Here is a 22,641-nt window from a genome sequence, read left to right as displayed (position 1 = left end):
TTGTTTATATTACCACATATAATAAAATCCAATAAGATACAACATGTTAAGACCAATGGAGACTGAAGTACAAAAGCTTGATGGGACTTCAAAATAAGATGGTATTAAATCAACACTACCTATTATGATGTCTTGTTTTCTCCAAAATAGTTGTTCCTACCATCCAACCTCATCTGCCTCAGTTCTGTTGAGCTCTTTTTTTGTCATTTGTTGTCAGTTTGTCTTCATTTTGCTTTCTGCTCCATTCATTGTGGCCTCTCTGCAACTGTTTCTGGAATCTTGGTATTTTTCATTTTTAGAATATCCTGCAGTATTCTCTGTAGAGTTGAATTGGTGGTTGCAAATTCCCCTAGTCCCTCTTTATTCTGGAAGCACCTTATTTTTCCATCAATTTCTAGGGAGAGTTGTGCAGGATATATCAATCTTGGCTGGAGGTTATTATCTTTCAAAGCTTGAATTATTTCCCCCCATCCTCTTCATGATTTGATGGTTTGTGCCGAGAAGTCTGCTGTAATCCTGATGGGTGTTCCCTTGTAAGTGATGTTTCTTGTCTCTGACGGCTTTTAATATTCTGTTCTTATATTGGATTTCTGGAATTTTGATTATTATATTGCCTGGGGGTAGCTCTGTTTGGGTGGTAGGTAGCTGGGGTCCTGTATGCCCCATACATCTGAGTATCTTTACCTTTTGCTAAATTAGGGAAATTATCCTGGATTATTTCTCTAAATAGCTTTTGTAGTTCATTTGTTTGTGTCCCTACTTCTTCTTTTATGTTAATTCTTAAATTACAGATCGATCCTCTTATTATCTTCTAGCCTTTGTATTATTGCTGTTTGTTTTCTTGTTATTTTTAAGAAGTTTTTCATTTCATACTCCCACCTTAAAAATCTGTCCTCCAGTTCAGATAATCTATCCTTAGTTTCTTTCAAGCTGTTATGCCAGCTTTCAATAGAGTTTTTAGCTTCCTGGTAATCTCTTTGAACCTGGTTCACATATTCTATGTCTTCTCTATTTTCTTCATCAAACAATTCTCCCCTATTTTTCTGTTCCTCCATTCCATCATCTGTTTTTTCTTGGGTGGTGCTTAGCATTTCTCTAACTAGTCTACTTATTTCTTGCTTTATTTCATTAAATACTTCATTTTTGAACTCGTCTATGAGGCTCTGGAGATAATCGCTTTATGACTATTGGTGCCGTGTTTGATATTGCATGTTTTCTGTCTTCATTCTCCTTTGCATTTACCTTTCTTGGATCAGTGTTCTCAGGATTGGGAACTGAGGACCCTTTCTTATTGCTCCCTCTTCCCATACTTTTTGTTCCTTCCATACAAGCGTATATAGGAGGCCCAGTTTTTTTTTCTCCGTCTGTTACAGTTTGTTTGAATCCGTCGTCTAGGTGTTCCCACCCACTGCAGTGTACTAGGGAGACAGAGACCTTGGTAGCCTCTGCTGGGCCCGCCTCTCCAGGTCAACCTACTGAAGGCTTCACTGCTAGGGTGCACCACCAGGCACTGGGACCTGGTTTGGGCTACTGGGTCTTAGTCTGTGGCATCATCCAGGCCAAGCATTCCCCACCAATCCCGCTTGAGAGGGGAATATGCAATTAAAGTCACTGCAGTGTCCTGTTCTGGCTAGTCTGCCTGGTCCCAGAATATCCTCTGTTGGAGCCTCCTACTCTATGAAAGGGTCCCCATTCCTCTCACTCACTGCAGGTCGATGCAGGGCTCCCTGCCAGTCCCGCTCTCAACTCTGTTTGGTTCACCAATTCCCGCTTTCAAAGATTTCGCGCACTCTCTCTTCCTGCTGTTCTGATTGGGACACAGCAGCGGCAGCAGCAGGAAATTCAAATCGCGGTTTTCAGAAGTGTGGGTTCCAGCTTCCGTGCTGAGATTTTATCTGTTCCTGTTATAGCATCAGGATTGCATTTCCAGTTGGTTTCTCTCAGCTTAGTTCGTTCCTGGGTCAGCAGGGTGTATTTCCCCCTGCTTAGGACTCCTCATACCACACCATTCCTGGATTCTAAGCTGCCAACTCATAGAGCCTCAGGGGCTGCGGTTATCTGTCGCCATGTTCCCCTGGAAGTGTGAACCATTGTTGTTTTTGTATTGGGTCACTTACACTAGTTTGTTCTCATTGGCTTTATTCTGTTTTGTTTGGCTTTGTAAGAATGGTGTCAATCACAAGTCTCCCACCGATTTTGTCAACTTATTGGGATTCATATTTGTATTGCAGGGGCTAGGGGTTTAGCTCAGCTGTGTAACCACCTGCCTGGCAAGTGCAAGGTCATGAGTTCAATATCCCAGTACCAAAAAAAAAAAAAAAAACCCTACCTTTCTAGAACATGCCAGTAAATAACACTTTAATTCTTTTACTTTTCTGAGATTACAATTCTTCCTAAGGGCAAGAGTGTGGCTCAGTGCTAAGGCACTTGGCAGCATGTATTAGACTTAGAGTTTAATCCTTAATACCTCTGGGGCTGGGAATTTAGCTCAGCAGCATAAGCACCTGCCTTGTAAGCAGGCGGTTGTGAGTTTGATCCCTGGTACTGATAAAAAACAAAAAAGACAAAAAAAAATCCTTAATACCTCCAAGACAAAAAAAATTAACAAATCTAAGTAGTTACTAGGACAGAGATGTAGCTCAATGGTACTTAGCTAGCAGGTACAAGGCTCTGAAATCAATCCCCAGCAACACCCATACCCCCAAAAACAGAGAAAGGAAAAAAGAATTCTTTCTACGGAATATTTGGTTGAGTCAAGGTCTTGCTATGTAGTTCAGGCTGGTCTTGAAATCATTTTGTAGCTTACAGTATTGGTTAAAAGGTCTAATTACAAAACTGAGCATCAAATGGGTTTTTTTTTCATTATTATTTCACTGTTATTAGGTCATCATTCCTTAATGCCCATGTAATTTAACTTGGCAGCAAGTCAACTATCTTCTCAAGCAAGGACACTTATGCTGAGAGTTTACTATGCTCTTTTTGCTTTGTAGGGGAAGATTTTCATTATAGAAGCAAAGTGTCACAGTGACTTTGAATTAGATATACAAAAAAAGGGGCTGGGGATTTAGCTCAGCGGCATAAGTGCCTGCCTTGCAAGCAGGCAGTCGTGAGTTCGATCCCTGGTACCAACAGAAAGGAAAAAAGACCAAAAAAAAAAAAAAAAAAGAAAAGAGATATACAAAAAAAAAAACTGTATAAGAGAATCCAAAATTAAAAAGCTTTTATTTACAATTTATATCAACTTTCACTAATGTTGCACTATTTACAATTTAACTTTAAAAATCTTAATCATTACACATTATTCTGGCAGTCATTTGTCATAAATGACCTAATTAGTGTTTCCTTTTTTTTTTTTTTAAAGGTTGGAGAAGAGTACAAGAAGCAGAGGTAAAAAATACATGTACCTTTAAAAAAAATTAGCTTATAACAAGATAAACTTACGTTAACTCCTCCAGTCTTCTGGTTTTCATCCCAAACAAGAAATTAATAATTTGGAATAGGTATAATTATTTAAATTGCTTTTAATTTTTATCTGCATCATCTGAATATCCTAACATTTTTCAAAACTGAAATAACAGAGAATAAATGCATTGAGTCATTTACTCTGGCACAGAAAATACAGCATACAAAACCTTACTTTTGGTAAGCTCTTAAAATGATGTGATCTTTTTTCCACTGGATAAATTCTAGTTTTTCATTAGGCTAAAAGGATCTTTAAATAACAGTATAAAATGTCACAGACCTAAGATGAGGGAAATACATTTTCAAGTATTATGAAGTCAAGTGATTTATCTGATTACTTGTGTTGACTGTATATGTTGTACACTGAGAAATGCAAATTATTGTCAATGAAACATAATTAGGACATTAATTTATATAAACATAAATGGGTCCTCCAATATATAAAGGAGCTTAAACAATTAAGCAAAGTACAGACCTCCAAATTAATATTTGATAGTAGCAACCTGGGCTGAACTTATAGTTTAAGTAGGACACTTGCCTAGCCTGCACAAGGCCCAAGGTTTTATCCCTAGCACCATGTGATGACTTTGGTTCAGTGCTTTCCTACCACTGCTGCACATTAGCATAATCAGGGAGGATTTCAAAACACAGGCTAGCATCCCTAACCTGAAAACCAAAATGCTCCAAAATTCAAAACTCTGGAGTGCTGACATCATACCACAAGTAAATACAGGAAAAAGCTGGACATGATGGCACCCACCCACAATCTCAAGCACTCTGAGAAGCTGGGGAGGGATGACTGTATGGTTAAGCCCATTCTGAGCAATTCAGTGACTTAACAAGGCCCTACCTCAAAATGTAAAAAGTTAAAAAGGGCTGGTAATTCATCTAGGTGCAAGGCTGTGGTTTACTCTCCAGTAATACAAAACAAGTGCACTAAAAATACTACATAAAATTATCTGCAAGCTATGTGTTATAAGATGTAGATGGCATTATAAATGAACTTAATGTATAGAAGAAAATGCCATCTCCAAACTATATCATTACGTATATTTGACTATTCCAAAATCTGAAACATTTTTTCTTTTTTTTCCTTTGAGACATAGTCTTGCTGTACATAGTTCAGGTGGCCTTGAACAATCCATCTGCTTCCCAAGTGATGGAAATACATCATCACACCAGCCAAAACATTTCTGATTCTAAGTAACTTAGATAAGGGACACTGATAATTTCTACTGATGCTTACATTTTATCCCAGGCCAATTAAATCAAAATCACTGAAGGGAAAGGCCCAAACATTGAGATTTTTAAAAATCTTGCCAAACTCTCAAATGTACAGCCAGACTGAAAACTGCTACACTAGTTTAAAAATCTGTCTAATGCTATACCCCAAGTCTGATGGGCGAAGGATATTCCACTAAGATTCCTTCAATTTTATGCCTTTTCTCACTTTATAGTAAACTTGACAACAAAGATCTGACTCCTACTGTCTTCTACACTGTACAAAGTGGTGAACCAAACATTTTTCAAGTTTATAAGATACCATTTGAAGTTTATAACATTATCATAAACTAAAGTTTCACTGAGTCACCAGAATACCACTAAGTCTTATTTATTAGCAATATAAAATGTCCACAGAATCATCCTTTTTGTTTTACCTTTTGAGACAGGGTCTCACTATGTTGCCCAGGCTGGTGTGGAGCTCACAGCAATACTGCCCAAGCCTACTGGGTGCTGGAGTTACAGGTGTGCAACATCATGCCTGGCCATAAAATGAATCTCCATTTGAAACACAGAAAGGTAGGGTGGGAGGGGCAGAGGAAGAAATGTTTTATTTCTATATTTTTCTGTTTGACTTTTGGATAATTAACATATACGTGGCCCTTTATAACTGTTTTATGTTTTCTAAAATAATATTTTAAATTAATGCTAAGATAAATGTAGCAAGATATAGTGGTACATTGTTGGGAGCCATTGAAGCTGAAAATTGACCACACATGCAGGGCTGCAGCATGGCAGGGATGTGACTATCCCAAAAACAACGACCACCCAGGTCAGCTACAGGAAGTTGCTACAGCCCAGAAAAACACCAAACCCCTAGACAATCCAAGCAATGGGTTGCTAGGCAGCAGGGTTGAAATTGACATCTTTCTCCTTATAAAAATAAACATGCTACATTGGGTAAGCAGTACCTCTCCTCCCATCAGGAGGATAAAGACTCCACCTGACCCCAACTTTGTCTCTTTTATTTTCTCAACCTCTCCAGGCCCTTCACCCCAAGTACCTAAAGGCCGCTTGGGTGGTAGCACATGGCATCAAAACACAGAGATTGAGGGCAAGGGCACACTTCTCATGTGCATACAACTAGGAGAAGAAGTACATTGGTATAGATCAATAGTTATCACTGGAGTGTACTCATACTGGCATCATCAGGTATAGAGTGGGGCACTGAAACTTCCTTATTCTCTAGGGCCAGTTATATAAATGGGCCTGAGAGAAACCCCTTCCCAAGGGGGAAAAAAAGGTGTACTGATTTCATTAATGATATAATCATGGAACAAACAACTTTTAAAGTATCAAAAAAGAAAGAAAGAAAGAAAGAGAAATGATATAAATGGGCCTGAGAGAAACCCCTTCCCAAGGGGGAAAAAAAGGTGTACTGATTTCATTAATGATATAATCATGGAACAAACAACTTTTAAAGTATCAAAAAAGAAAGAAAGAGAAATGTATATGAAATTTTTTGTTGAATGTTTGATTCCAGTATTTACTTTTCCTTTGTGGATTTTGATTAGGAAATGTCTTGATGATTGTGGGCTTGTTGGGATGGCGAAAAGAAAACTGGCTTGGAGCAATATTTTAAAATCAAGTCCCAAGCAAGGAAGAGATGGCAGAGTAACAGAAATGCCAATAAAGTTTAATAAGCTTTATAACCTTGCTCAATTAGATAAGGAAGGAGAGATGGAGGGTAAATCTTCGTCGGAAGAGGAGAGCTTTGCTGCAAATTCTATTTTACAACACCCAATACCTTTAATTGAGCCACAAGCAGGTATCTCCACCTTTTCAACTTAGAGAAATTTTGCTGTGTCACAGGTTAAAACTTTAGAGAGTAGAGCTGTTTTCTACATCTCCCTTGCAATTGATGCTAAAAGAAGCCAGACAGGTAGGGGAATACGTGGAGTGTTTCAGCATATGTACTTAGTTACTACACTTCGAATCCCCAATAGTCCAACCAAATTATAATCATTCAGTCCATTAGTTCAGAGTTCTCCTTCTTCCTAAAGGAAGGAGAAAAAGCAAACCTACTTGTTTTTGTTGCAGGGGGAGGGGGCATTTTGCTTAAAGTTGTGCTTCTAGGGGGGGAGGAGCACAGACACTAACTGTCCCGTCAACAAAATCTTCCTACTATCTGTCCAAAGTGCTGATATCGTTGGGCCACTCAATGTAAATTCAAACTGATGTGAAAGACCCTCCTGTTACAAAAGGAGCAAGGCCTGCAGCAGCCCTGTCAAAGAGTAGGGGTGCTATGGCTCTGACAGTTTTCCTGAGATGGCACAGCTCAGCAGGCGCCTAATGGTTGGGGGGTAATATGATCCTGATATGTGATTTGCTGATTTCTGTTTATAAAATACTGTCACAAAAGACAGTTTCAAAAAACCTATAGGACAACAACTAACTTTTAAAACTTATAAAAATTCAGTATTTGGCTTATATGAGCTGGTAATAGGATAGCTTCAGCATATCACTGTCTAAGGCTTTATAGTCACTCTTGATATCTAACAGTATAAATTCTCAAACTGTTCCTGGGAGGTTGACCATAGCAAGTAAGGGGGACTTCCTTCTACCATTTCTTTGAAGGCAAATATTTTTATTAGTTTCGCTCTTTTCTGATTAATGGTACTGCTCTATTCAATATTCTGTTTTGATAAGTTCTATAGTGTTCTATATTTCATCTCATTTTGATATACGTGATTGAAAGAACAACTATTATAAAGATAACAAAATATATTGTGATATCTATTACTGTTATCCTGGTAACTTGCTGTGAAGTTCTGTACCAATTTCACTGTATGATCTTAGTTGGCTTTACTCTGACTTGTTCTGTTGTATACTTTCAAAATAAAAAAAAAAAATTTAAAAAAAATTCTCAAACTGTTGTTTTCAAAATTGTTTACTTCAGGGCCCTTGCTTCAAATCTGCAATTAATATTACATTTATTTAGGACTTTCTTGCTTTAAGTCCATTTCAGTTTTTAATACGCTGACACTAAATTTCTTGAGTTTGTTTGCTTCTAGAAAAAAGAACCATAAATTTACATACTTGGGAAGAAACTGGAAAACAGCTCAGAGCAAGACTAAGGAAAAAAACAACCAACACAAATCTAGCTGGACCTCTACAGATTTTAGAGGGTTATTTGATAGGGAGAAACTGCTGCTTTCTGCTCCTCTCACTACTTTGCATCGTCCCCCAAGCAGGGAAGGGAACCAAAGAGCTGAATTGAGCCTGGAGCTTGGCCTAAACATGGGAGGTAAAGAAACAATGCTACTTGTTTCAGCTGCAAGGCGAAATCAAGGTTATGGTTCAATCTACTTAAAAGCCAGTTCAAGTCTCCCAGAATCTTGTATTGCTCAACTGGTTATTCTTCCCTTGACAAAAATTAGAAAATCTATAAATAAAAGATACATAAAAAAGTTTTGGATCTTCTGATACTTACTAGGTTCAACAGATTAAGGATCACCCTGAGATAAAACTGGTTATTAAAAAAGCATTCAAAGGGCTTTTAGACACAGAAACAAATGCTTCAGTTGTTGCCCAACACCATTGGCCTATGGCACGGCCTCTGGATGTAACTACCAATCTACAGGTGTGAGTAATGTTTTTCACCCTAGTAAAAATGCTAAATTAATTTAACCTGGAGGGATACAACTGAGTGCCTTTGCTGCCACATGCAATTGCCTTGCTTATGAGTTACAAATTTATTATCAACTAAGAATAGTAGCCACAAGGGTGTGGAGATTTCCTTCAATGGGTGAGACATCCCAAAATTCAAATTCTAGCCATCAGTGTCTAAAACCATTTCAGAATTTTGTCTTTAAAAATACATACAAATGGTGTAAGGCACAGAGAACTTTCCCTGGGACTGGCTTGGCCTGGCCTGGCTTGGTGAGAAGAGATCTGTGCCCTGGAGTTGGGGTTTGCAGACTTGTCTCCCTTCTGCTGAGGAGGGAACTCTGTCAGGGGCTGCCAAATCTTTCAGTGGCCCAGGGCCAGGAAGGTGGGACCTGGCTCTGGAGAGGTGGGACCCCAAGCCACCAAGTTTTTCCCATCACCTGTGTATGCACTTTATACATCAAAAGTTTACACTGCACTGGAGCTTGGAAGCCCAATAGCGGGGGTCTCCAGGCCACAGCAGGAGCACAACCTGCGTGTAATGACAGCAAGAGAGAGCCCAAGGTGCCAAAATACAAAATGCAGGTTTCCTTTTTTTCTCTATACCTTACCACAAAAATTCCTTATAATCTTCAGGTCTAAAAATAGTTAAATTCACAATTTGTGAACAATTTAAATTGTTCACAATTTAAATTTAAAAAAAAACGGAGCGTTTACCACATAATGGATTTCACTTGGCAGTATATACTATTTATTTGTTTGTTTGTTTATTGTACCAGGAATTGAACTCACAACCTTGCACTTACCAGGCAAGTGCTTGAGCCACTGAGCAAAATCCCTGGATACATGTACTATTTAAAAAAAATTTTAAATTCTAATAAAGATGAAACTTCCATAGCAGAAAGAAAATGCAATCAAACAAAGCCTAAAAAGAGTCCGTTGAAAAGATTTTCATGCTGGACAATAAAACGCTTAGTCCAGTGCTAATGTGGGGGTGAGGGTATGCTTATGTTTTTCTAGGAAAAGCTAAATGGCCTATCTGGGTGCCACAGCATGCTTCCAGCTGTTATCACAGACCCAATCCCAGAAAGGGAGTTGACTCCACCTCTCAAGAAGCTGATGCTCAGTCCTCTGACAGTGATACCTCAGAAACTATGCTTCAACTGATAAACAAGGATCAAGTAAGATCAGACCTGCAGACAAATGAAGGAATTGACAAAGGACACCCAGAAGATGGTAACAAAGAACAAGAACCAAAGGTCTAAATAGGTGAGTATAGAGAGATAACCAAACTGAAAGTTTGATGAAAGGAGACACAAAAATGTACCCGTATTCTTAAATACAAAAATATGTTAGCTATTGGTAAGATTCTGTCCTTTCCAATCTCCTTTTACAAGTTATCTCTAATTGACCTACAATAATTCTGACTAGTCTATTTATGAATTCTAAATTCATAAAGTATTATGATTCAATTTGGCAAAAAATGTATTTGAGTACACTCTGATTTTGTAGGATGTCTGTCAGCCTGCTTATGTATCTGTCTGTTTGTCCAATCTGTTAAGCAGTTGATGGGAGTCAACTGAGCCAGGGATCGTTCACATATGTGGAGCCAAAAGCACAAGTGCCCATACAGGAGTGCCCAAGTGGTAAGGAGCACCTGAGAAACACCCTGAGGGTATGGGGTGCTGGAGGTAAACAGGTGTTCCAGCCCCAAGGACATGGGGTGTAAGAAGTGAGCTAGTTCAGCAAAAGGATATAAATAAATAGCCCCCGTTTTTCTCATGGACAAAAAAGCTGTGTGTTTGTTTCTACGTCTGTCCCAATCTGTACAGATGTCTGTCCATGCTTGTCCATTTGTCCATTCTGTGAACAGCTGTTCTTTTTATTTTGAGCTCAACAATTTTTCTCTTTTCTTTTTGCATTTTTAGATCATTTGATCAAAGGTTTGAGTTATAGATTTACAAAGCATGCTTCCACCTGAGTTGCCAGCTAGTCCAAATGATACAAAGACTGGTTATGTAAATGTAATATATTTATTATTCACTTGAGAGTATCTCGACTGGGGTTTTCATAAGTCATCAAAAAATTATTAAGATGTGTAAACAAAATCCCTTGGGGCTGAAATTATTGGACAAGACTCCAATTGATAAATAAATATGCAGTTGCCTAGTAACATTTTTAACCAGTTCCTGTTCATTGATTGGAGGCCCCAATGATCTCCATAGCCTTATGGGAGACATCTCAACTAAAGTTATAAAAAAAGTTACTATAATATGTTCACATTGGTCATCATCAAAAGAAACAATACAATAAGGTTTTTTATTTTTAAATGCCCATACAAAGGTTTTCGTATTGTTATGACAAATGATTGCTTTTAACCTGATGGTATAGTCATACATTCATCCTTCCAGATGTACAGGTCTTCAAAAATGTAAACAGGGATTGTTTATGGTGACAAAATATTCTGATTCAGAACCCTGCCTGCAACCGAAACTAATGAGATGTATATCTCACTAAAGGTCAACAAGTTAGTTAAAAGCTTCTTATGGATTAGATAAGGAGGACTGACTAAAAGGAGATATCTGATGTCAAAATGGAAGTTCAGATATTACAAAACCTCATCATCGTTGTCATACTATGTTTATGTGGTTTTGATTTCTAATTTTCTTTATGAAATATGCAACTGTTTGTTAACATTCTACAGGTATTCAAATGTTAAAACATCCATGGTTATTTAAAAATGATTCTATTTTATGTTTTAAGATGTTTCATATTCAGATAAGACAATAATGTTAAGCTTATTGCCTCTACCACACTGTACTGTTACTGATTTTTTCTTCTGGATGTTCAACAACTGAGGTTTAGAGACCAAAAATCAGAGCTAGAGTAGCTAAGAAGACAGCCAATATCTTGGCTCTAGTTCTCTAAGGTCAGTGAGGACCCAGTACATTAGATAACTTCTGCTGCAACATCCTATACTCATTGAGTCCCTGGGAAAGTGATTGTCAGTGGGTTGTGCCTAAGGAGAATCACCAGGAGAAAATCGTCTCCCAAGCTTTCATAGAAAGCAACTTGGTCAAGCAATGGCCATGACTCATCCAAATGGCTGACAATGACAAAAGAACCAAGTGGTGCTATAAACTGGTTTCAAGGTATTCCTAAAGAGACTTAACTTATCTTCATAGATAACAAAATTGATTGTATTTAAAACAGGTCTCACCTTAACCTGGTCTTGAACATCCTGCAGAAAACATACAAGTACTAAAGCTATATATAACAACATTAAAGTAATATGTTTAAAAGAAACTCAAATCAGTAACATTTTCTGACAGTTGCCAGCTAGACTGGTAGCCGACTACAGTTAAGGATTTTTTTTTTTTTTTGTCTTTTTGAGATAGGGTCTTGGTATGTGGTTCATGCTGGCCTTGCGTTTACTTTGTAAGCCCAGGCTTATCTCAAATTTGCAATAATCTGCCTGCCTCAACCTCCTAGTGCTGGGATTATAGGAGTGCATCACCACAACCACCTATGAAATTGGTATCATCCTTCTTGGTATAAAAATAAATATGCAAAAAAAAAAAAAAAAACATGCTATATTGGTTAAGCAGTACCTTTCCTCCCATCTGGAGGATAAGTACTCCACCTTATCCCGGCTTTGTCTCTTATTTTCTCATCCTGTCATGGTCCTTCACCCCAAAAACCTCAAGGGATGCATGGGTTGCAGCAATATATTCTCAGATGAAATTTTTAGCCAAGAATCTATCCAAACATTTCACTGAAGAGGAGCTGAGAAAGTAGCTCAGGGTCAAAGCATCTGTTTAGCATATTCAAGGCCGCAGGTTAGCATACCAGCACCCAAAATAGTAACTTTTAAACACCATGTCACCAGACATGGTGGCACATCCCTTTAATCCTAGCACTCAGAAGGCTGAGGCTGGAGGATTGCCACAAGTTCAAGGTCAGCGTGGGCTATATAGTGAGTTCAAAGACGGCCTGAACTGCATAGCAAGACCCTGTTTCAAAAAAGAAGAAAAAAAAACCAGACAAAAAAATGTCATTGCCATATATTTCATTAGGGAGGAAGGTTGAGATTTGAGGCTACACAGCAGTCAAAGGTAAGGTTAATGCTCCTAATGTTCCTAGCTTACTTTTCGCCTTTTCACGTTTCACGAAGCTTTTTTCATCATTTTTAATGCTTCAGCGATTGCTCCCATTCACAGCAAGATTGTATCAAAAAGGAGAAAAGTTGAAGATCAAAATTCTCATGGATATATTTAGCACAACTTCTTCTAAGTGGCTCTCACATTTAAAATTAGGTATCATATATAGCAATGAAATTAGCATGGGGAATTGTTAATATTAAAACAATCAGATTGCCTGTACAAACAAAAGCAATTATAATACCACAGTTGGTAGGATACCTAAGTCATAGAACATATGCTTAGTATGTGCAAGGCCCAGAGTCAATCCACAGTATATTTTTTGCTTGACCATCACACAAATCACTGGCAGTGAGCTCAGAACCTTTATTTATTTATTTTTACTAGATATTGTTTTCTGCATGGTTTATCTCCTCAGTCACTGCCCAAAGGACTCTGAGAAGTTGTAGGAATATGGAGGCGCAGACACAAGGCCCAGCTTCTTCTCTAACATTGTGGAAAGGGACTGTACATCATGGGGCAGAGCCCTATGCTCCCCTATGCCACCTGGACAGAGCCCGGGGAGAGTGACCTCCCAGGGTATCCACGTTGGACAGCTCAGAATCTTTAATGGCATTAGGATTGAATACACAGTAAAAATATTTTGCCAATGTTACCAAAATCAGTGACAGCTACTTAAGTTCAACCTCAAGTCACATATGACTAGAAAGACTAGGGCTGGGGATTTAGCTCAGAGACACAAGCGCCTGCCTTGCATGCGCACAGTTGTGAGTTCGATCCCTGGTTTCCCCACCACCACCAAAAAAAGAGAAAGACCAGAAAGACTTTCTCAGAGTAATTCAACATAAGATAATGTCCTTTGTGCACTAGGCACTAACCTATTTATAACTACTCTAAAGGAGCAAATGCAAATAATTCTTGAAACACTTAATATAAGTGAACAGAAGGGACTAAAACATGATTGGTAGAGCCGGGCATGGTGGCACATACCTGTAATCACAGCATTCAGGAAGCTGAGGCAGGAGGACTGCTGCAAGTTCGAGGCCAGCTTGGGTTAGATAGTGAGTTTAAGGCCAGTCTGAACTGTATAGACTCAGAGACCCTATCTCAAAAAGACAACTAGCCATATGTGATCCAATGAAATTAATCTAGTAGCGCAGTTATTCTCAAATATTGATCCAGGATGGAGGTTTAAGTCTCTACTGAAATGAAAATAGGAAGGACTACAAGGTTTTCATAAAGCTAAATTTTATCAGTAAATATTTTATAGTAGTACTACATATAATTCTTAGTATTTTTAGCACTGTCAAGTAGTTATGACAACAATGAGGGGGTATGTTAAAGGCTTTAACATCCTTACTTGACAAAACAAAAAACTAATTATGGTCTCCCACTGCTTGTGTGTGCATGTGTAACCAGAACAGTGTGAAACAGAGTTTACTCAAGTTCTGAATACTAGAAAAGCAAACAGCTAGTATAGCTAATATCTACATTAGGTTCACAAAAACAAGACTGGGCATGGGGTACACTCTTGCAAAGCACTGGAGTGTTATTTGCCTAGCATCCTCTCGGGCCTGAGTTCCATCCTCAGCATCACCAAAAACCAAACCAAAACAAAAAAGATTGATGAATTTTTCCCACATTCATTTTAAAGACTGCTACAAGTTGAACATCTGAGTTTAAATTACTAACATAAATAAATAAGTTACTAATATATAAAGCATCACATGTGTTTTAAAATTTTATATTACATAAACTGAAGAATACTTGATGTAATTATGGATAATGGCAACTGCTGAAAAATGTTTCATTTTTCAGTTTAAAACAGCACAATCCTATCTTTTAATATTCTAAGAGCTCTTCTGCTAATGTAGGACCCATCTAATTACATTCTATAACAGAACTGCCCTCTAAAGCGTTTTACTTGGACTGAAAATATCAATTTCATTATAGGACATTAAAATTTTTGAATATCACTCAGTTTTAGACAATTTATCTTGATTAACAAAAATCAAACAAAATAAATGTATCTTACACAAAATTATTTCTAATTACTGTTTACCTATCAATGGAGGATCTTAAAAGTAGACCACATTTATTTCAATTACAGCTAAATGAAGTTGTATTGTTTTTAAACCTGAGCAAGATTTATTCTGTCATAATCAGGTAGCTGTGCCAAGAATTTCTTAGAAAAAGGTTTTGCTGCAAACAAGATGCGTAACACTGCATGAGGATAGAAATTTTTAAATTTAATTTGAGTGAAAGGACCCCATTAACTACAGGTGTCGTACTGTAAAAATAAATTGTTTAGTGCATTTGGTTAATTTCCTTAATGAATTCATAAGACAATTTTCTTTCCTATTTATGCTAACCTATTTTTAAATATTTGTGCATATATATATATATATATATATATATATATATTTGTCTCCCCAGTGGCTATTTGTTTTCCATTTCCAATGAAAATCTAAACAGTTCCTCACACTTTAATTGCACTCTAAGATGTTCAGAGATGACTTTTTTTCAGAGATGACTTTTGTTTTTGTTTTTCGAGACAGGGTCTCACTATGTAGTTTGGATTGGCTATGAACTCTCTATGTAGCCTAGGCTGGCCTTGAACTCACAGCAATCCTCCTGTCCCAGCCTCCTGAGTGCCGGGATTACAAGCATGTGCCACCACATTTGGATAGCAATAACTTTTTGTTGGGACAACTCTATTAGAAGCCTGTCAATTAGTAATTGTGTTACTCGTTAGTGGCAGAGAAATAACTGTATGTTGGTAGTTAAGAATCCCCATTAACTGCAGTATTTAATACCTACTGTTGTTCCTAAAGCCACTAGGTTGACTCAGACTAATTGAGCTCTTTAGGTGCCACTAGCTAATAAAGGCCTCTCAAGATGAAAAACTCAGCAGTGGAGACTTCAGAATTCATTCATTCAATTAGTGTACTTCCCTAGCACACATAAACAGATTCCTAATTTTGGGGATCTTTGCCAAAGCAAATAAAATATTTAACGCATCACATCGTTCTGAAAAAAGTGGTCCTTCCTTTCCTTAGACTGTACATTAAAGCAACTCAACAACGCTATTCCTAAAGATAACCATGCAGCCAGGTGTGGAGGCCTGTAATCCCACGAGTTTAAGGCCAGCCTGGGCTACAAAGTGAATTTAAGGCCAACCTGTACTCCACAGCGAGACCGTCTCAAAAAAATAAATGAATAAAAATAAAGATATTCTTGGTTAGTACTGAATCATTATGTGTCAAAGACACATAATGAAATTTTGAACCCTATTACGTATCAATATTGCAATACATAATGTGCTAATGTTAGAGACAAAAGACAGTTCACACGTCTTTGGCGATACTGTTTATAAAATCTCGTGCCAGCAGCCGGCGGCCAGCGGATCGTACAAGCTCAGGTACACAACAAATGATACAACCAGGGAGGGTTCCGTGTTCGACCCGCCCCTCAGGCATCCTGAGTCCGTGGTAGTGCAGGACCCTTTGAATATCCCGCTCCAATTCTGAAAATCAGACTCTCTGGCCAGGAGAATCTTAACCGCGGTCTTCACACAAGTCTTCAGAGAGCTTAATTAACACCGGCTTTTCCAGGCTCCCCCGACCCCACAACAGCGGAACTGCAGTTTCCTTTAACACCTGAGGTCCCAACCCGACCCGCCACCAGACCTGCCCCCGTGCTGATCCCCGTAAAGGACTCGGCACTCTACTCACAAGCTGGCTGTGTCGGGGGGCAGCGGGCCCGACAGCGCCCTCCAGCTCAGCGCGGGCAGCTTCCTGCGACTGCAGTCCAGCAGAGGAACGCTGCAGGAGCAGGGTGCGGGGCAGGGCACTGCCCGGGCGCCGGGCAACAAAAGAACCGCCTGGGCGAGGAAAAGGAGCCGAGATAGGGGTCCGGATCGACACCCCAATTGCTGCTCCTCCCGGACGCCTACAGGCGCCGGCGCCATCTTCCCCACAACCCGGACTAGTCAAGAAGAGCTGCCTGCTGGACTAGGCTGCTCAGCTGAGACGTTTGGCGGCTGTGAGAAGGGGCCGAAGCCCTGACTGTCACGTGTACACTCTAAAAGCAGGGGAAAGCTAGCTGCGGTGCGACAGCGGGGGCGGCGGCCGGGGACACACGACTGAAGCGCCGCGGACAAGGATCCTCCGCCCCGCCCCGCGACGCAACGTCCTCACGCACAGGAAGCAGCCAATCGGCGCCATAGGATGGGTTGCGTCGGGGCGGGACTCCGGAGGAGGCGCGGCCCTCAGCCTTCCGGTTCATTTAGAAGGCGGGTGTTAAAAATCCATGGCGACCTTGGTGTCTCTCTGCAGTTCCGTCAAAGTTCTTACGCTAGGGGGCGCAGTGACTCCTTAAGAGGAAACAGGCGTGAAGCTTTGGGAGTCTCCAGTCCCCCCTGTGGATGTATATACCGTAGTATTGGAAAAGTCTTACCTTGTCTAGGCACTAAGAAAGGGAGACCGCAGAAGGGTTCCAAGCCGCAGACTCCAGCGCGCGGGGAAGCTCTCATCCTGGCTTCGGCCGGGTTGGCCTCCACTGCCCCCTGGCGCTGTGCCGCGTGTGCTGTCCTGCAAGAGTCATGCACCTCTGCTCTTCTGACAAAATATGCTCTCAAGTCTGCAGAGAACCTGTGAAGTCCTGAGTCACAGGCTCTGTTTATTCATCCCTGCACCTCCAGCTTCTGCTTGGAGTTCAATGACTGCTGGACTCCAAACCAGTGTATGTCTCAGAAATCCTCGACTACGTTTGGGAAGGTACTGGCCTCGATGCACACGTTCAGAAAAACAAGTGGTACAAGTAAACAAGGTGTTTTGAGCCATCAACAAAGTGATGATTGAATGGAATTTTTTCTTTTTTGTCCTGATACAGAGGCAATGGAAAATTTAAAGTCTAGGTACATGTTATGCTTAGTCAGCCGTAAATTATATCCAACATTGTGAATAGGACTTGGAGAGTAACAGTAATGATTCATTTAAGTGCTGAGTACTTAAAGGAGTATTTGCATTTGTTTTTTGGCCTCTCATTGACTGTGAAAGTGACAAGTTAGATTTATTGCTTTTGAGGAAACAACATATGAGTGGTTAAACCGAGTTACTCTAAGGCAGAGTCAAAATTGGAAAAAGTATGTGTTTTCTGACTTGTAAATTTAAAACCTGAGCAAATTTTAAAAAGTAATAATATCTAGGTTATAGGATTGTGTAACTGAAGTCAGCCTTTCCTGTAGCAGCGTTGGAGCCACAATAATATTTTTAGCAAGCCTTTCACCAAGCCAGGCATGGTGTGGTACATGCCTGTAATCCCAGCATTATGGGAGGCTGAGGCAGTAGGATCACAAGTGCGAAGTGCGAGCCCAGTTTAAGCAATTTAATGAGAATCTGTCTCAAAATAAAATAAACTTTTCTTTTAATGGCTAGGGATGTAGCTCAGGGCAAAAGCCCTAGGTTTAATCCTCAACTTTTTATATAGAATTTCTTTTATTGGAATCAGAGCCATATCTAGTATTTTAACTCAAACCTGGGGATGGGGGTCCTGGGAATTGAACCCAGGGCCTTGACACATGCAGATTCTCTACCACTCAGCTATATCCTCAGGCCTCAAATGCACCCCACATCCTCTGGTTTTGGGAATTGAATTGAAGGATGCTATACTACCCAGCTACATCTCCAATTCTTTGTTAATTTTCTACTTTGAGGCAAGTTCTTCCTAAATTGCCCAGGCTGGCCCAAACTTGCAAATGTCCTTCTTTAACCTCCTGAGTAACTGAGATTACAGGCATGTGCCTCTACATGCAACCCCAAAACCAAATTTTTAAAGCCACAAAAACAGCATGAAACTTTGTTTCCTTTCCCTGGCTTTTGAGCAAGGTTAATAACACCCAGTAAGAAACAGAGAGAGGCATGACCCTACAATTAAAGGGGGCATCAGAGTACCTCTCCACATTAGTTTTGGAGCTTCCCCATAAAATAGAAATTCATGTTCTCCAACATACGTCCTCCCCGATAAACAATGTAAGTTGTCCCAATTTAAAGAGTCTCTCCAGCTTTGAATTCTTCTGCACGTTTTTACCATTCTGATAGCACTTATGTCACTTAATATATTTTTTTGTATTCCCAATGTCAGCTAACACACTATCTGGCAAATAATGAATGTTTGATGATGAATAGATGAGATTACAGTACAACTGATATGATAAAGTTACCCAAATATTTTTCTTTGTAAATTTTATAATGAAAAAGAATGCATATAGCAATAAAGAGTTACAGAATAAACCCCCATATATCTAATTAGACTTAGCAAATCATATATTTTTAACAGAGTTTAGTGGTTCTTTTCTCATTAACAATGGAATTAGGGATTTTATATTAACTACCCTAAAACTATCTAATTAATCCCAGGCAGAATGCTTTTTTAAAATTTTTTTTTTATTTTGAAGATAGTAAAATACAACAAAACCAGACAGAACAAAGCAAACTGAGACAATGCAGTGAAACTGGTACAGAACTTCAGAGCAGGCGACTAGGATAACAATAATAGGTGCCATAGGAGATCTGGCCATGGTGGGACTCAAGCAGTTTATTCGCCCGCCCTCCTGGTAAGCGTCCCCAGTGTGGGCCAGAAGGAGAACCAGAGCTCTCAAGATCCAGCCATGGTGGGGCTCAGGCAGCTTATTTACCTGCCTCTTGGTAAGTGCCCCAGAGAGGGTCAAGAAGAGACCCAGCACTCCCCAGACTGGCCATTGTGGGATGTAGGCGGCTTATTTGCCCGCCCTCTTGGTAAGTACCCCCAGCGTGGGCCAGTAGGAGAACCATTGGTTCCTGTGAGCCTACCAGTGCACTGGTACACTCTCTGAAAATCAAATACCCTTCCTCCTCCTGCCCCCTCCCCCGCCACCTCCCCAGCTACTGGGGATAAATGTCTCAGTATCTCTTGGGAGGATGACCATGTGCAGTATAGCAAATATGGGAGATTTACTTCTATCTTCTGTTTTCACTGTTTTGTTTTATGTTTCTTTTGCTCTATTCAGTACTCTCAATTGGTTTTATAATGTTCTGTTTTTGGTTTTGCTATACCTAATTGACTGGACAACTATTGTGAAGATAACGAGATATACCATAGTACCTATTACTACCTTTCCAGTATCCTACTGTGAAGTTCTGTACCAATTTCACTGCATTGTCTTGATGGGCTTTGTTCTGTCTTGTGCTATTGCATTTTTACTACTTTCAAAATAAAACTAAAAAAACAAAAAAGAACCCTTCTTCACTGTTGGTGAACTAGTGCAAACATTGTGGAAATAAGAGTGGAGATTTTTTAAAAACTAGTGTTGAGGTCCATTTAATTCAGTTATTTCTCTTCTGGCACTTTCCCAGAAGAATTAATAACATCATACTTAGTGAAATATGTACACCCATGTTCACAGCAGCGCAATTTGCAATACTAGAATTTTGAAAACAAACCAAATGCCCATCAACTGAGGAGTGGATAAAGAAGATTGTTGTTTAACAATGGATGATTCTTAAGCCATAAAACAGGATGAACTTCAAATTTTTATAAATAAATGGATGCAACTCCATTCTACAGTTATAGGTGAAATAAAGCTTTCTCATAAGCCTTTAAAAAAATAATAGGTATCATAGTATACCTTGTCTCTACAATAGTTGTCCATTCAATCAGACATAGCAAAATCAAACCAAAAATGGAACATTATAAAACCTATCAAAACAGAATATTGAATAGAGCCAAACAATCAGAATACAGCAAAACAGTGAAAAAAATATTGGCCTTCAAATACAAGATACAAGGAAATATCCCATATTTGCCATATTGCACACTGTCATCCTCCCAAAATACGCTCAGACCGCTCGCCCCAGGTCAGCACAATCAACCCAGCAATATAAGCATTTAGTTGCTTTATGTGCCTTCGTTTTTATCGACTCTGACTGTTGCTGAAACCATCCAGTTGCACTGGTAGACTCATAGGAGACACTGACTTACTCTCTCCCTGGCATGCCCACTGTTGGCTCACATGCTGCTTAAAAGGAAGGAGGGCTCATTGCTGTCTTGGTCAGCCCCCCAAGTTACAACGTGGCTGTTTCTTGGGATATGCTGACTCCTCTCTCTGGTATCTTGCCACTGGCTCACACAGATGCTTACCGGGAGGGAGGGATTGTTGCTTTTTGGTCAGTCCCCCAAGTTCCAGCTTGACTGGTTCTCGGAAGACACTGGCTTGTTTTCTCCCTGGCACCCCCCACTGCTCACTGGCGCTGCCCTGTACAACATTTCCTGAGCAGAATTCTTAAAATTCAGTAAAACCATGAACAAAGAATATTCTAGCTCTGGAGTCCTGGAGAAAAAAAGGCCTTCTCACTGACTTTGCATCATTTATTCCAAATCTTGGTACAAGCCCAATCCCCTTATATTTTATCTGTCTTGCCTAAATCCCATTGTTTCCCAAATTTGATCTTTGCCAAGTAATAGGTGACTAGCCTGATTGGTTCCATTCTCTCAAGTTGAAAATTTCAGGATGATTCATACTTCTTCTTCCATTACCTGTCATTACCAATTAGTCACTAGATTTGATTTCTGCTCAGGAATGACTCAGATTTTTCTCTCTTTCTCCATCTCCATTGCAACTTTCCTAGACCTTCATCCCTTTTGAGTACAACTGCAGCAGCCTCTGAATCTGCCTTCTATTCTCCAGTCTCTCCATTTTCTCAGTCCCTAAATCAGTGACGGTATACCTCTTAGAGACAAGTGCCCAAGCTGCAACCCCAAAACTAACTCATTTATTGCAAAGTGCAAACACTGAAGTTAAACCTGAATACTGAAGTTTTAGTTTATAAAATAACAACTGTTCTCCAATGCTTGGAGGCTAGGGAAATTTGATTTATGTTCCAGCAGAGAGCTCTGCATGCCCTCTGCAGCATGTGTGTCATAGATTCACCACCAATGCTCTAAATTGTCTCTGGATGATCTTTCCAAAGTAAACTGAAGCTTCTCCCTATCTAAAAATATTTTACAGTTTTTAATTGTGATTTTTAGTTCATTATTGTGTTTTCCTAACATTCTATAATGAACGTGGACTATTTTGGGACACAGGAAAAATATTTAACTTAATGACTCTTCATTGCCCATGCTACCAAATTCCAAATTCTTTATATTACCATTTAATGTTCTTGCATCACACCCAAGCCCATATTTCCCATATCTTCTCTCCATTTTTTCCATTGTTCCAGCCATAGAAAAACTATTTGCACTTCACAAACTGGGTCATAAATATATATGCTTATTTTTATGTGCTGTTCCTCATACTGTTTGCTCTTTCTCCCTTCTTGGCTAGGCATTTCCTATGCTTTTATCTTCTTTTCTTTCATTCTTCTAGGCATTTAGTTTCTGCCTCAGTTCTACAATAGTCCATGCTATACACACACACACACACACACACACACACACAGATCATATATCTGCTACTTCTATGTCATCCCTTCGTGTGAAAATACTTTTTTCTGGTTGTCCTCAGTGCTTCTCTACTGAATAAATTTGAATCTATTTAGAATGCCTTTTGTCTCCTGCCATTTCCTCCTCCTCCGTTTCCAACTAAAAAAAGAAAAAGGATGATAATCATATTATTTACTACTATTTGTTATTCTTGAAGTGAAATATGAAGCCAGAGAAAATAGATACATTGGACTTCATCAAAATTAAAACCTTCCTGGGATGATGATGAGCTCAGTGGTAAAATGCTTATCTAACATGTCCAGTTTGATTCCAGCAGCACAAAATAAAACAAAAATTTTGTACATTGCTAGGAGTGTAATTCAGTAGTAAAGTACTATTTAGCATGTGTGAGGCCTTGGGTTCCATCCTCAGCACCACAAACCAGTCACCCTAAAAGTAAAATAACAATTAAAAGAAAAAAAATTGCCAGGTTTGGTGGTACATGCTTGTAATCTCTGCACGCTGGGAGGTAAGGCCCAACTTTGAGGCCAGCTAGGGCAATTTAGAGAGACTGTGTCTTAATATAAAAACTTTTAAAAGTCGAACTTGGTGGCACACTCCTGTAATCCCAGCACTCAGGCAGCAGAAGTAAGAGGATCACTGCAAA

General features: G+C 39.4%; 1 protein-coding gene and 1 non-coding gene across 2 annotated transcripts in view; both read right to left on the bottom strand.

Annotated features, from left to right (window-relative positions):
• Positions 1-16,707, bottom strand: part of Lrig2 (leucine rich repeats and immunoglobulin like domains 2) — a 70,602-nt gene extending 53,895 nt beyond the window's left edge. Inside the window, exon 1 of the mRNA XM_003479008.5 lies at positions 16,247-16,707. Within this exon, the coding sequence (XP_003479056.1) occupies positions 16,247-16,482 (236 nt within the window). The 5' untranslated portion in view covers positions 16,483-16,707. The remainder of the gene's footprint in view (positions 1-16,246) is intronic.
• On the bottom strand, positions 12,901-13,104 carry LOC111754307 (small nucleolar RNA SNORA73 family). Its single transcript, XR_002789012.1, has one exon. It is a non-coding gene; the product is annotated as a small nucleolar RNA SNORA73 family (small nucleolar RNA).
• Positions 16,708-22,641: the final 5,934 nt, after the last annotated feature.

Source organism: Cavia porcellus, unplaced genomic scaffold (assembly GCF_034190915.1).
Source record: "Cavia porcellus strain 051 isolate PalLab524CR breed Dunkin Hartley unplaced genomic scaffold, mCavPor4.1 scaffold_1, whole genome shotgun sequence".
Taxonomy (NCBI): Eukaryota; Metazoa; Chordata; class Mammalia; order Rodentia; family Caviidae; genus Cavia; species Cavia porcellus.
Note: the sequence above shows the minus strand (reverse complement) of the source record. Positions and strands in the feature narration are given on the sequence as shown.